Source organism: Apium graveolens, chromosome 11 (assembly GCF_009905375.1).
Source record: "Apium graveolens cultivar Ventura chromosome 11, ASM990537v1, whole genome shotgun sequence".
In the NCBI taxonomy this organism is placed as follows: Eukaryota; Viridiplantae; Streptophyta; class Magnoliopsida; order Apiales; family Apiaceae; genus Apium; species Apium graveolens.
Window position 1 is genome coordinate 204882711 of NC_133657.1, and position 13867 is coordinate 204896577.

At 35.1% G+C, this 13867-nt stretch overlaps 3 protein-coding genes across 4 annotated transcripts; 2 read left to right on the forward strand and 1 right to left on the reverse strand.

Annotated features, from left to right (window-relative positions):
- The first annotated feature begins 293 nt into the window (after nucleotides 1–293).
- On the forward strand, nucleotides 294–3306 carry LOC141697107 (short-chain dehydrogenase/reductase SDRA-like). The gene is made up of 6 exons (XM_074501323.1): nucleotides 294–503; nucleotides 871–987; nucleotides 2164–2298; nucleotides 2551–2676; nucleotides 2755–2856; nucleotides 2959–3306. The coding sequence occupies exons 1-6, from the start codon at nucleotides 369–371 to the stop codon at nucleotides 3106–3108; spliced, it is 765 nt and encodes a 254-aa protein (XP_074357424.1). The 5' UTR covers nucleotides 294–368; the 3' UTR covers nucleotides 3109–3306.
- Nucleotides 3307–3395: 89 nt separating this feature from the next.
- LOC141697106 (putative membrane protein At1g16860) lies at nucleotides 3396–6817 on the reverse strand. Its single transcript, XM_074501322.1, has 4 exons — nucleotides 6034–6817; nucleotides 5257–5412; nucleotides 4040–4251; nucleotides 3396–3929 (listed from the first exon to the last, which is right to left on the reverse strand). The coding sequence occupies exons 1-4, from the start codon at nucleotides 6730–6732 to the stop codon at nucleotides 3737–3739; spliced, it is 1260 nt and encodes a 419-aa protein (XP_074357423.1). The 5' UTR covers nucleotides 6733–6817; the 3' UTR covers nucleotides 3396–3736.
- A 3976-nt stretch (nucleotides 6818–10793) lies between these two features.
- Nucleotides 10794–13867, forward strand: LOC141697110 (serine/threonine/tyrosine-protein kinase HT1-like). 2 transcript variants are annotated; one of them, XM_074501330.1, is made up of 4 exons: nucleotides 10794–10911; nucleotides 12135–12449; nucleotides 12625–13080; nucleotides 13550–13867. In XM_074501330.1, the coding sequence occupies exons 2-4, from the start codon at nucleotides 12138–12140 to the stop codon at nucleotides 13805–13807; spliced, it is 1026 nt and encodes a 341-aa protein (XP_074357431.1). In that variant the 5' UTR covers nucleotides 10794–10911; nucleotides 12135–12137; the 3' UTR covers nucleotides 13808–13867. The 2 variants fall into 2 exon arrangements, with proteins under 2 accessions (XP_074357431.1, XP_074357430.1); XM_074501329.1 differs by lacking the exon at nucleotides 10794–10911 and having other exon boundaries at nucleotides 11735–12449.

The window sequence follows — 13867 nt, forward strand, 5'->3', positions numbered from 1 at the left end:
ATTCTTTTTTTTCTGAAATGTTAATTAATAAAATAAGAGTTACGGTATATGTATCTTCTTTTGAATATTCTTTTTCTTGGACTAGTTGAAGTTGTAATTTTAATTTTGAAAGTATTGGTTGGAAATTCAAGAAATTGGAATTTAAAACTTTTTTTTTCTGAGAATTTTTAAAACTCGAAATATTATATATATATATATATATATATATATATATATATATATATATATATTAAAAATACTTGGTTTCGGCTCGAAAAAACTCTGACAAATGTTATAAACAACTACTAATAGGATATCTTGTCCGGGCGTCATTTACAACATAATCTCTCTCTCTCTCTCTTAATCTCTCTCTCTGTGATTACACAAAAATGTCAAAGCAAATTGGAAAGAGATTTGTAGGGAAAGTAGCAATAGTGACAGCTTCAACTCAAGGCATTGGGTTTGGCATAGCTGAGCGTCTTGGTTTAGAAGGTGCCTCTGTTGTCATTTCTTCAAGAAAACAGGTTTCTTCAATTACCCACTTATTTTTTTTTCTCTCTATTTGCTGTTTTTGTCATCTGGGTCACTCTAATTTTGCCCCAGTTTGGTTCTTTTCTTGATATATTATAAGGGTTCTAGGTTTTTTTTTGTTAGATTTTATTTAAAGTTTGTGTTTTTATCAGTGATCAGTTGTAATTTACTCTTTTATCCATCTGGGTCACTCTGATTTTGCTTCTATTTGGTTCTTTTCTTGAAGTTTTATGTGGGTTTTGTGATTTTTAATTTTTAGTTTCTGATTGCAAGTTTGTGTTTTGATCAGTGATCATTCATAAATTACTGTTTTTCATCTGGGTCAGTTTGATTTGGTTTTTGATCTTGATTTGTTTGTAGAGTAATGTAGATGAGGCTGTTGAGAAGTTGAAGGCTAAGGGGATCGATGTGTTCGGGTTGGTGTGCCATGTTTCAAATGCTCAACAAAGAAAGAGTCTTGTTGATAAGACTGTCCAGGTGAATATTACAGCTTAAGTTCTTGTCTTTTGTGAATCATCTATGAACTAAAGTTCAAATCAGAATTCGATTTATGGTGCAGGAGACAGGAGTTTTGGTTTCTCAAGTCAAAAAAATCATTCTATCTATCTCATTGTATCTCTAGCACCTTTAACATGTGTTCATTTGTAGCTATAGGATAGCAAAAGCTACAACCTACTAGATCCTTCACATAAAAATAAGGCTAAGAGCAATTTTATCCATAAATGAACTTAAATCTAGTGGATTATTTGATCCATATTTGATGCAATGCTCTGATGAAGAGTAGTGGCGCCTACTAAAAGTGTACAATGAAGACTTAAAAAAAAGATTTAAGGTGGCATTGCAAGTTTTCCTTGCTATTTTTATAAAATTATACAGTTAAACCTTTATGCTGCATGCAATGTCAAAGAGAAGGAGCTAAAGGTACAAATGCACAAATGTACTAGAGTGCTAGAGGTACAAATGCACATATACACAATTATTAAATGCTAGAGATACAAATGATAAAATATGGTGCTTAGGTACTTTGGCACACATAATAAGAACTCTTCTTCGTTTCATATGATTCTCTTAAGATCATTTTGTCAGAATACCATTTATATGCAATTAGTATGTGAAGTTTGCTTTGAATATATGCAGAATGGTCATATTATCAATCTCATGCTGCAGGATAATTAGTAAATAGTAACCATACAATATACTAGACTTCTGTTATCCTAACTGTTAATTAGCCTCGAGTACCCATGTTGGACACTCAACACTCAGACACTCCGAATCATGAACCTTTGTTTCATTTGCATCTCACTTGTTGTTGTCAGTAAAGCACATAGCAGCTCCTTTTACTTGTTTCTTTTACATCCGTTGAATTATTAACTACATTTGTTTAAACAACTTTTAAGTTTACACTTCAGATTTAGCGTGCTCACTGCTCAACTTGTTTCTATTGCATCCATACACACACACACACATGAAATCAGCTAGAAGAAATCTATATTATTTGTTAAAAACAAGGTTTATTTTCAGTTGTGTTGTGTTCTCAAAAGGTATTTGGTATTTGTTAGATATTTACCAACTTCGTAATGTTCAGACTACAAAATTGTTTTAGAATTTGATATCTATTAATCATTAATATGGCCAATATGGTTTTGGATGCAGAAATATGGAAAAATAGATGTGGTGGTATCTAATGCTGCTGCAAATCCTTCCGTTGACCCCATTTTGGAAACGAAAGAACCAGTCCTCGATAAGCTATGGGATATCAATGTCAAAACTGCTATTCTTCTTCTTAAGGCAAGTGCTTTGAATCAGGCATGAGTTATTGAGTGCAAAATGCTAATTCATGTGTGATCGTCTAAGATATCATCGTATTGTTCTCTTTTGCTCTATAATAATATAAATTTGTTACCAGTTATATACGACTATACGTAGAAGGGTTTAGAATTATTCTTATGCAGTTTTTTTATTTTATTTTAATTCTGGTCATGTTTTTGAGAGTACTTTGCCTCATCTTAAACTCATCTTCATCTGTCCTCTCTACCTCAGGATGCTTCTCCTCACTTGTCAAAAGGTTCATCTGTTATTTTTATTTCTTCCGTCAGTGCTTACACTCCGCATTCTTCCATGGCTATGTATGCAGTGACAAAAACAGCACTCCTTGGGCTTACTAAGGTAGTGCATGATTTCGAGTATTATGTAGAGAATCTGATTTTCACTGTAAAGGTTTAATTAATGTGTGATATTGTATAGGCACTTGCCAGTGAGATGGCCCCAGATACCCGTGTGAACTGTGTTGCTCCTGGATTTGTACCAACACACTTTGCTGACTTCATCACAAGTAACAATGAAGTTGTAAGTCTGTCGCGAGTCAAAAATTAAATGCTTTTTTAACTTGAAAATTATTAAACAGCCAGGCCCCTTTTTAAAATGACTTTACTATGTGACTGTTTGTAGAGGAAGATTATTGAGGATAACACATTACTCAAGAGGCTTGGAACCACCGAAGACATGGCTGCTGCCACAGCCTTTTTGGCATCAGATGATGCTTCTTATATCACTGGAGAAACATTGGTGGTTGCTGGTGGAATGCCCTCTCGACTCTAGTTTTTTACGAAAGTTTTTTTTTCCATATCCTATGTAGTTTGTCTTTGTCCTGTGATTCTTCTTTGATAACTAAAACACTCTCCCTGTTTCATGGTTCTAATAATTTTCCAGATACTTGTCGATAGTAAAGCCACATGTTTGCTGGAATGATGAAAATACCTAGTATATTTTACTCGAAGCTTTGTTCCATTGTTTAAAGTATCTTGTTTGGCGATTTGTTTGATAATATGAATATTGTTTTTCAATGATGATAAATTCGCCAGGCCCGAAACCAATCGCCAAGCCAGTTTCGGGGTAAACTGAGGAGCAAAAACTTCTCTTTAGATGTATAATGTAGATTGTAGATACTCACAGCCTGGGGATAAACCAACCTACATTACATTGTTTTTAGCTTTGAGCTTTTCGACAAAAGCTGGTATTGCTATATACATGGATATGGCAATTTACAAGTTACAAAATATGTACAAATACTCTGCCAGAGAACCAAAATAGAGACACAGGCGGCTTTTATACAAGTAAGGATATGCTTATGCCTTCTAGCTTCATAAAATTGTTGAATCACATACAAGCTTGTAGTCTTAGCTCTTCGTTTTCGTAGTTTACGTGCACTTACTGAACAGGTTGGTTTTCATACAGGTATCACATCAGCATTCTGGTTTTCATCACACATCAAAACAAGACCTTCGGTACAAGTTGGAAGAAGGCACCGAGTCCACTGCCAACCCGTTGAGGTGGGTTCTGCTGGTGGAACAATCATTAGGACGTTATCATGTCGTCGGACAACGCCCATCACACTGACAGTACTCCCTTCTTTGATATAGCTGTTACATAACGAGTTTACAAAATCAGATTCTTTCGTACTCTATGGAGCATGGAGCCCCAGCAAATGAAAAACAATAACAACAGGTATGCCAACAAGTTGCTTGCTTACCTTTCTTTGAGTCGCATTACACGATCATCGCTTGAGAGGTTGCGGTCAGCAAGCCAGCTCAAAAAGCTTGGAGATAGCTCTTTGTTTGTTTCACTTACATTCATCACTGTAGTTGGTCTGACAAATGGCGCAACCTTAGCTCCATAGCCTGCTTTGACTATAACTCTCAACCCAGTTTGGAAGTCTGATATGTAGAAATCAGCAACATATCTCTGTTAAGAAGCAGGTGAAGGTAATTACAATCTAGTAGTGCATGTAATCAAACTGATGCACTTCGATTTTCCACTACTAACATTTTCCTTGCAACTAAAATTTTCAAAGGTCGTACCCCATGCAGGGAATAGGGAACGGTTTACCCTTGTTTTTCACAAAGAGGCCGTTTCAAGCCTGACCTAACGGATAGCAAGTGGACAAGTGATCATCACGTCAAGCAAGACCTAGCAAGAACTTTGCAACTAACTTTTATGATCATTGATCATTAGAAGCCACTGCCAATTCTATCTATTAAAGTTACAAGCCTGCTTGAACTATATTCTTATTAGGGCTTAGGGGTGATTACAAAGTGCACCAGCATTCATATGCCAATCAGTGAGACTTCAATGCTTATCACCTAGGCGACTGCACAAAGTGTGCTCAGGACTCAGGAGGAGTCAAATTTGCTTATTCTACTACTCTGAACTGACAAAACAAACAAGTAACAAAGAAATATAGAAGAATAGAAGACCCTAGCTGGTGATCATGGGTTTAGGTAGATTTAAGTTGCGAGTTAAGACTCTCTAAAAACCATATGATGAAGAATCTTAGAATAATATAAGATCCTGAAAATGGTCATTCTGTAACTTGAGATTTTAGAGTAACCGTTTCCTTGTCATGGTATCGGACCTCAGGCTGACAGATGAATCAGGTTAGTCCGATCTCTGCCATCCCTGGGCGCCCGTGATCCACTCTTCGACCCATAAATGGGCGAAATTGGTTTTCGAGTGAGGGGGAGTGTTAGAATAATATAAGATCCTGGAAAAGGTCATTCTCTAACACCTTCAGATTTTAGAGTAAGTCACGATAGTAGCTAAAAACATCTCGAAGTTCAACAAGAGTAAGAACCTGAGCTCCATCAAGAAGAAGAAAAAGCTAGCTAAGTTGCAGCCTCATCGAATCACACAATGTCAGGCAAGTCATATACGCGTAATGCATCACTAGTTAAACAAACACAAACTGACCTCAGAATTTCTGCATCCCCAGGAGAAGAAACGGTGTTTAGGATTAGCCGGTTTTCCACCCAATCCTCTGTATTCCAGCAATTCTGTCGAAACATATACACATCTCGATATCTTCTGGAAAGATGTTTCAAGCGGAATACTGCCACAAGTGACAATCTACATAAACGGAGTCATAAAACTTTTAATATCATGTTTTTATCAAACTGTTATCAGTTTTTCTCTGCACATCAATGTCAAACTCACAATTCCTAAGTTTTGCATTAGTACAAACAACTAATCCCATGAATTTTATTTTTCTTACAAGGACATAATGAGGAGTTGTTATTATGTTCACTACTAACAAGAAACAACCAGGGGTGGCCCCGGCTACATGCGAGCAATACTTGCGTTTAGGGCCCCCGACACATGAAGGCCCCAAAAATTTCAAACTTTTTTAAGTAAATATATATAAATTTCATGCTATATGTATATTAGGGTTTTATAAACTGATTTCGACTAGAGCCCCTCGAATATTAGGGTCGGCCCTGGGAACAACCATTGATAATGAGTTGCTTCCTAACATTGAGTTGGCTTTGGCTACTATTAACAACACTAAACCGACAGTCGACTAAGACAATCTGTGTACGATAAATTACATGTTCAATTTTCCTTTCCTGAATTGTACCGTTCATGTGACTCATTTTGATGGAAGCCACTAATCAAATTCTAGTTACTAATAAGTTTAAACAAGCCCGTGAAAAAAGAGACTCGTATTTTAGGAGAGAAGATTTTACGTACCCCGGTAACTTTGACAAACTGTCCATCAGAAGCACCTCTAAGTTCAGAAACACCATACCTCTTCAAAAACCCAACCAACCCTCTTCTTTTCATGGCCAAATTCCACAAAACCACCACCACTAACACCACCAAGACCGCGGCAACAACGACAAGAATCAAGGCCTTTTTAACCGCAACCATCAAGAACACTCCCACCACCAACCCCATCACAACCACCACTAAAAACACCCACATTGCCGCTTTCGATACCTTAAACCCCATCCTCTCCTCCCCACTCAAACTCGTAACGGCAGACCCATACACAACCTTCTTCCCCGACCCGCCCATCGGGCCCGGGTCAAGTTTCCCGGACCTCCTACCCGGATTTGACCCGAGAGGCCCCGACGTCAGTAACCCGGTTGGCAGCACCGGGACCATCTGACCCGACAATCTCGGACCCGGGTCACGACCCGACCCAATTAAATCTGACCCGGATTTTTGTCTTGAAAAAGAAGAAAGCCGACTCGGCTTCAAAACCGGCGGCTCACATGACTCTATATCAAACATCTTCCCAAGCTCACCGGAGTTCTTGACATCTCCACCGGTGTAAGGCACAGCCCGAGAAATTAGCGTGGGTTGACGGTCTTTTAAGGGCGGTTCGGGTCGACCCGAGACGTATAACCCGGAACTGAGCTGGTGAGAATGACTTCTTGTAGTCATTGTGACAGAAATGCAGCGTTAGTATGAGTTTAATGTTTATGTAATATATGTATAGGATGTGTAGTGAATAGTGATAGTAAGTGCATGTTATAATGATAGTGACATGTGTGTCCCTCACTTGCTGTGTTGTGTAGGAGCTTGTACTACAATCTGGCACGTAGATTCATACAGTCTGTTTCTTGAGTTGCAAGTATTTCAAAAACCTAATATCGTGTGTTTCATTTTAACCCTCTCTTTAGTTTTCTGCACACGTATCAAGATACATTAACCACATTGTAAAATTATTATTTTAACAATGCGGTCAAAACATTTAAAAATGAGTACAAAAAAGTCAAACAACTATTAAAAAGAAATAGAGGCAGTACTCCTTCCGTCCCGGTTTTATTATCCACAATTACCGTTTTCCGTTGTACCGAAATAATTGTCCAAGAATTACCATTTTCCCTCGTACCGAAATAATTGTCCAGATTCTATAACTATGGTAAATAATGGTGTATAGAAGGAAATAAAAAATGTGAATATTGTTATTCCAATTCTATTTTTTGGCAATTATTAATTTATTTAACTTAATTGAATAAAAAGTAAATTTTGATTGATGGACAAGAAAAACAGGACGGAAGGAGTACTAGTTTTTCTCGTTCTCAACTATTTCGAAATTCCTGACATTGTATTTTATGACTACGTTATACCAATTTATCTTAAATTCATCGTATTTTCTTGTTTTCTTATATTTTTTATTATTTGTTCAAACAAATTTTGGAGTGAGTAAGAATCGAAGTACCGAGACAGACCACACAAGATAAGATGTTATGTAGGTATATTTCATTTCAATAGCATAGATGCATGATTCATATCTTTGAAGAAAATAAAGAACACATCAACTAGGTCTTGTGACTATTAAATTAGGAGAAAAAAATAGGAATATAAACATATATACGCGTAAGGCAACCAATCAACCATAATGGTTGGGGGCCTTGGTGCAATTTGGCATCTTGTAGTGTCGGTGAAACAAGGAAGACAGGCAGATGATGGTATAGCTGTCTTTTGTCAAAGGTTAAAATTAAGGTAGCATGTCAAATTTTTAATCTGTTTCAATCATTAATTCACTGCTTCGAGTTTGAAATTTATGGCTAAATAATTGATATTTTTTAATTTTAAATGTCGTACTATAAAAATTTTGATTTGATAAAAGTCGCGTGCTTGTCTTTATTTCTGTTTATATAAGAGCATTTTCAAGGGAGATGGCTAAAGTGGTAAGTTAAAATAATATAAATTAATGATTAGCTAAAATTTATCAAACATGTAAGAATTAAGATGTTGTACTCTAATTGTATTTTATGCCTAATAAATTGAGTATATGTTCTGATAAATCTCGGGATGAGTAAAAATCGAATCCAGAACCTGAGACGACAAGAGATAAACCCTTAAAAACTTGAGATATCTCATCGCGTTCTACTGTGTTAGTTATACTTTAAAAATAATATTTTATTATTATTGTGAAAATCAAATGAGAGTTGAAAGTATATATTTGTGCTTGGTGAGCGAAGAAAAGAGGAAGATAAAGAAGCAAATATGAGTTAGGCGTGTTTCAGAGGATATTTATTTTTGATTCATGGTTCAAAAAATTTGAAAGACCAAAACAGGATAATTATAATTATAGTTAATACGAGTTGATGATTAAAGTGATAGTTTTTTTGGTGGATAGCTATATTTTCTTGGCAAATCGGCAATATAGATAACAAGTCATGTGAGTTGAAAATGCTCTAACGCTCTAAAGGATGTAATATTAATTGAATTTTGATTGTCATCATATTTCCTCCGTCTTACTTAGGATATTTTTTTTCTTTTTCTTTTTTATTATGAAAAAATGGAATCAAAGTCCTACGACTTTATAAATATAATTGAAATTGAATAAATGCTTGAATAAATCTCGTTGTTAATTCTTCATTCTTGAAAGGCAATCAAACACTTTTTTAAATATTATATGAATATATGTATTTGTTGTGAACCAATGATTTCGAGTAATCGTCGTAGATGCAACCTCATAAAAATTGTTATCATTTATCAAAGTAAAATATATGTTGTACAGAATTGTGTACGAAATTTTTTACATAATAATATGTGGTGAGTTTTAATTGGTTGTATTCATATCAATAAATTTAATAAAAATATGCTATATTAATTGTCACGTCATTTTACACAATTTTTTATGTTGAGTAATCAGCTCATCTAAAACCTTAAGGAAAGGCCCCAATAGGATCATATATTTAACACTCCCCCTCACTCGAAAGCCCATTTATGGGTCGAATAGTGGAACACCGACGCCCATCTTTGGGACATTATTTGCCTTTAGTGTCCACAATAAATTGTGAGAACGTTGGGGTGGCTGGGAATCGAACTTTAGTTCTCCCGCCAGCCTAAACTCTGATACCATGTTGAGTAACTGACTCATCTAAAATCTTCAGGTTTTAGATAAAGGCCCCAATAAAATCATATATTAAACATTTTATACACAATTTTGTAGAGTTAGCACTACTTTTTATCAAAATCATAAAGTCCTGCTAGATTTGTAACATGTTGTTGCACACGAAATTTAGAAAAATTAAAAATTTGGACGTACATTTAGGAAAGAACATGTTATTTAAATACTAATTTTAAAAAATAAAAGAGATCTCGCGAAATAGAAAGTATTAATACTGTAATATTTTGTGACGAAGAGAATATATGATGATCAAGTTTTTAAGTTAAGTTAAACTTTTATTAAGCTAATCAGATGTCTTGTCGGCAGTCGGCAGGTTCCGTTCCGTACATGCATGCTGCATTTGTAAAAATGTAATCCTTGTGTTTATTTTTAATAATCGCACTTTTTTGCGGTTTGATTGTATAGTTAAAATAATAATTTTTAAATTTTTATTTTGAATAAAAATATAGAACTTAAATTTTTATTTACAAAAAATATATTTTAAAAATGATAATTTTTAATATGCAGTCAATACAATTTGAGATGTGTGTAAAAAAATCGAAAAGACAATTAAAATGAAATAAAGGTAGTATATAAATCTAATTTTCTAATTTTCATATTAAAATCCAAATCTTAATAAAGGATATATCAGATGTAAGCTAAAATGTACTACTTCCGTCCGGGTAGGTTCTATACGTTCATTATTTGCACGTATTTCAAGGCTTTTATAAATTACAGTTTCATAATGGTTTTTTTAAATTATTTTTTTTGAATAAAAGTTTAAACATAAAATTTTTATTTAGAAAAAAAATTAAAAAAATATTATGGAGTTATGCTTTAAAGAAATATTGAAAAACATGTCAAAAAGTAATGTATAAAATTCAGTGGGACAGAAGGAGTAATGATTTTACATTTAGGTCCTGGCTAGGTAGCTGGGAAGTAGGAAACTGTACATGTGCAATTAATTGGGCTTTGTGGAATTAACCCAAATATGTGAGTAAATTTGGCCCATGTTTGACAAAGACAAGGCAGCCCAAAATGGGACTATTCATTGAACTAGGCTTATTTCAAAACACAATGTTAATGTGAACACGATGTACATATCACTTTCAAAACTTAGTACATTCAAATGTTTACATCTTTGAATCTTGAATAGATTGAGGTCCAAACTAGTTCTTTGTACTATTAGCCTATTTTTCTAGGTCAAAACTTAGTACTTTCATTTATGAGTATAAGATCCTCTCTGCCACCTTAATGTTTTAGTGTGATTGATTCCTTACCATGGTATCAGAGCTCGATTTTGGGAGGGACTCGGTTCGTAGCGAAAAGTATCGTAGAATTGAGGGGTATTAAATAATATAAGATCATGTTCGGAACTTCCTTTACCACCTTAAGGTTTTAGTGCGACTGATTACTTAACAAGTTAAATATGTTTTTTCCGTAAAATTACAATTTTTCCTTCTTATACAACAAAATAGAACTAGTTGCACATTAGTTGTTTATTACAGATTTACAGTATTACAACCTTACAAGTTTTACCATTAGTGAGCCAAATCAGAAGCCCAGTTAAAGTTACATTTCTCTTTTCCATGTTTTAGTACTACAGTACTCTGTTTACAACACATAGGATTAATGCAATTGTGAACAGGGGAGTTGAATTCCCTTTACAAAATGGACTCTCGAGCTTCTATCACTTTTCAAGAACCATAAGCTCACGGGTATGTTCTGAACTCTGGTATGAACTCATCTTTTTTCCTGCAAAATACCTACTTTTGTTAATGGTTTTAGAAAAAGACCATGGAAATCCCACAATAATGTCTCTTTTCTTTTGAAGTCTTGTCCATTTTTGATCAACTTATATCCAAAGAATGTCTCCTGTGATTTGGAAGAGAAATCGATAATCGTAAAAAATATGATATCGAAATGCATATCATTATATAATTTACGAATATACATGTCAGACATGTGTTACTTTTTTTTTCATGTGACAGTTCGAGCAAATAATTTAAATTTTTCGTCATAAATTTGATTTTGTGATGCAAAAACCTTCACCCATTTATAGTTCACTTTGAAGTCCAATTTTCCTCACAATAAAACCTATATTACTCCGACTCTTCTGTTTAGGTTGGCATACCCGTATCGGACATTTGGACACGACACTTATTTCGTGTCGGATTCTTTGACTAAAATAGGGAGACATTTTTACTAATTTATAGATCAAATATTAGTCACACTTAATATTCAAAACTAATATTTAAGAAGAAAAAAGAAGTAAAAATGAGATAAAAGTAGGGAAGATGCCAAATTTGAAAAGTTCTTTAGAAAATCAAGTTTAATCAAAGTTCTATTGCTATTTTATACTAAGATGTCTACCTTAACGTACTTGTTTATTATTAAAATATGTCGTGTCCCAGTACCCGTGTCCAAAAATAGGATAGTGTCCCGTGTCCCCAATTTTCAGACTTGATAAGTCCGACATTCGGATATGTGTCGTGTCCGACACTCCGTAGCCGAGTCAGAGTAACATAGCATAAAACCTTAAACATTATCTGTATTTTATATTACACTTTCTTACCTAGGAAATTAGGCTCTGTATTTTCAACTAGAAAGATTTTGCATGAGGTTTCTATTTTATTTTGCTTCTTTGCATGTAATTGTAAATTCTGACAAGCTAACCTATGTTACTACTATAGTTCTACTGAGATTAACTCATGTTTGTGAATCAGTTCATGCAATTCTTGATTTCAAGTCATACATATAGAAGGAAGCTTCAACTTTTTAATGGTGTATTTTGATTTCTTGTTTTATAGAATTAGTAATAGAATAGAGCTAGTTGTTGATGGCAAACTCATGCTTTAATCCATTTAGGCTTCGTAAATCACGGAGCAAACCATTGTCAGTCCAGTCATCCTCTAAACTCCACTTGAGCAATGACATGCAGAACATGGAGAGAAGGAGATTTGATAGTTTGGAGTCATGGTCAATGATTCTAGATTCTGAGAATGTTGAGACTTGGGAAGTTACGAAAGAGGATCAAGAAGAATGGACAGCTGATCTTTCTCAGTTGTTTATTGGTAACAAATTTGCTTCTGGGGCTCATAGTCGGATTTATCGGGGAATTTACAAGCAAAGGGCAGTTGCTGTAAAAATGGTTAGAATTCCGACTCATAAGGAGGATACAAGAGTGTTTCTTGAGCAGCAGTTCAAATCAGAAGTTGATTTGCTATCGCGACTGTATCATCCCAATATAGTGCAGGTCAGATTTGCATTCGAATTAGTAGAACATGTACAACTTTATGTTAAGGTTTTTCTGTTTTTTAAGCATTGTTGTTTTCAAATGTTTATATGAATTTGCTGATACTTGACTTGTGTTCTGCACTTCATCAGTACTCAAGTACTTTAGCTATTGACTTGCTCTTTCTTGACTACAGTTCATTGCAGCTTGTAAGAAGCCTCCTGTGTATTGTGTCATTACAGAATACATGTCTCAAGGAACTCTACGCATGTACCTTAACAAAAAAGAGCCATACTCCCTTTCAACCGAAACTATTTTGAGGTTAGCCCTGGACATCTCCAGAGGGATGGAATATCTTCATGCACAAGGAGTGATCCACAGAGACCTGAAATCTAATAACTTGCTTCTAAATGATGAGATGCGCGTGAAGGTTGCAGATTTTGGTACATCTTGTCTTGAAACACAATCACAGGAGTCTAAAGGTAACATGGGAACTTATCGTTGGATGGCTCCAGAGATGACAAAAGAGAAGCCTTATACTCGTAAAGTCGATGTGTATAGTTTTGGGATTGTGTTGTGGGAGCTCACAACATCTTTGCTCCCTTTTCAGGGAATGACCCCTGTGCAGGCTGCATTTGCAGTTGCAGAAAAGGTTAGCTTTCTTTAAATTGAAAAATTTCGGGCTTTGCACTGAATAATATACAAGGTCTCATCTGACATGAATTTCTCCAGTTCTTTAGCTAGCTCTTTTTTTTGTCAACCTGCTGAATCACTATATCAGTCTTTTAACAATGCAAATTGTTTTTTGTTCATGTATCACGGATAAGGTAATCAAAAATATTAATTACTTTGCAGCAGGCGGTGAATATTTATCTTAGATTCCCTTTGGAAATTAAGTTTTTAGATTGCTACAGAATCCTCTGTCTGTTGAGGTGCATGACTCTAGAACAGATTAATTTCTCGATAGTTATTAACTTACTGAGCTGAATCATTCGATCTATTGGCTTCAGACATTCTGTTCACTTCTTAGCCATCCATTTTATGTGCTTCTTTCTTTAAATTTAGTGCTGCTTCCCACAAAATCTTGAAGAAATCTTGATGCTTAATACTATGTTTGGCAGAATGAGAGACCTCCAATACCTGCAAGTTGTCAGCCTGCACTTGCACACCTTATTAAACGATGCTGGGCTGCAAATCCGGCTAAACGTCCTGATTTCAGTTACATAGTTTCTGCTCTCGAGAAATATGACGAATGTGTCAGGGAAGGACTTCCTCTCACTCTCCACTTGGGACTCAACAGCAGAAATGCTACTCTTGAACGCTTAATGGGCTGCGTGTTCTTAAGCTCCTCGTCTTCATCAATACCTGTACATTCCTGACTTGATCGACAACCCAAGCATCAGATACTAGAATGTTCTTTATTTAAAAGGTAATTCTGA

Excerpts from the sequence above, each read along its gene's own strand:
- LOC141697107 (XM_074501323.1), top strand. The coding sequence starts at position 369 with ATGTCAAAGCAAATTGGAAAGAGATTTGTAGGGAAAGTAGCAATAGTG. Across the intron at positions 504-870 it reads TCATTTCTTCAAGAAAACAG|AGTAATGTAGATGAGGCTGT; the intron begins GTTTCTTCAATT and ends ATTTGTTTGTAG. Across the intron at positions 2,299-2,550 it reads CTGCTATTCTTCTTCTTAAG|GATGCTTCTCCTCACTTGTC; the intron begins GCAAGTGCTTTG and ends TCTCTACCTCAG.
- LOC141697106 (XM_074501322.1), bottom strand. The coding sequence starts at position 6,732 with ATGACTACAAGAAGTCATTCTCACCAGCTCAGTTCCGGGTTATACGTC. Across the intron at positions 5,413-6,033 it reads AGTTTGTCAAAGTTACCGGG|ATTGTCACTTGTGGCAGTAT; the intron begins GTACGTAAAATC and ends CCGTTTATGTAG. Across the intron at positions 4,252-5,256 it reads GGGGATGCAGAAATTCTGAG|AGATATGTTGCTGATTTCTA; the intron begins GTCAGTTTGTGT and ends GCTTCTTAACAG.
- LOC141697110 (XM_074501329.1), top strand. The coding sequence starts at position 12,033 with ATGGCAAACTCATGCTTTAATCCATTTAGGCTTCGTAAATCACGGAGC. Across the intron at positions 12,450-12,624 it reads ATCATCCCAATATAGTGCAG|TTCATTGCAGCTTGTAAGAA; the intron begins GTCAGATTTGCA and ends TCTTGACTACAG. Across the intron at positions 13,081-13,549 it reads CATTTGCAGTTGCAGAAAAG|AATGAGAGACCTCCAATACC; the intron begins GTTAGCTTTCTT and ends TATGTTTGGCAG.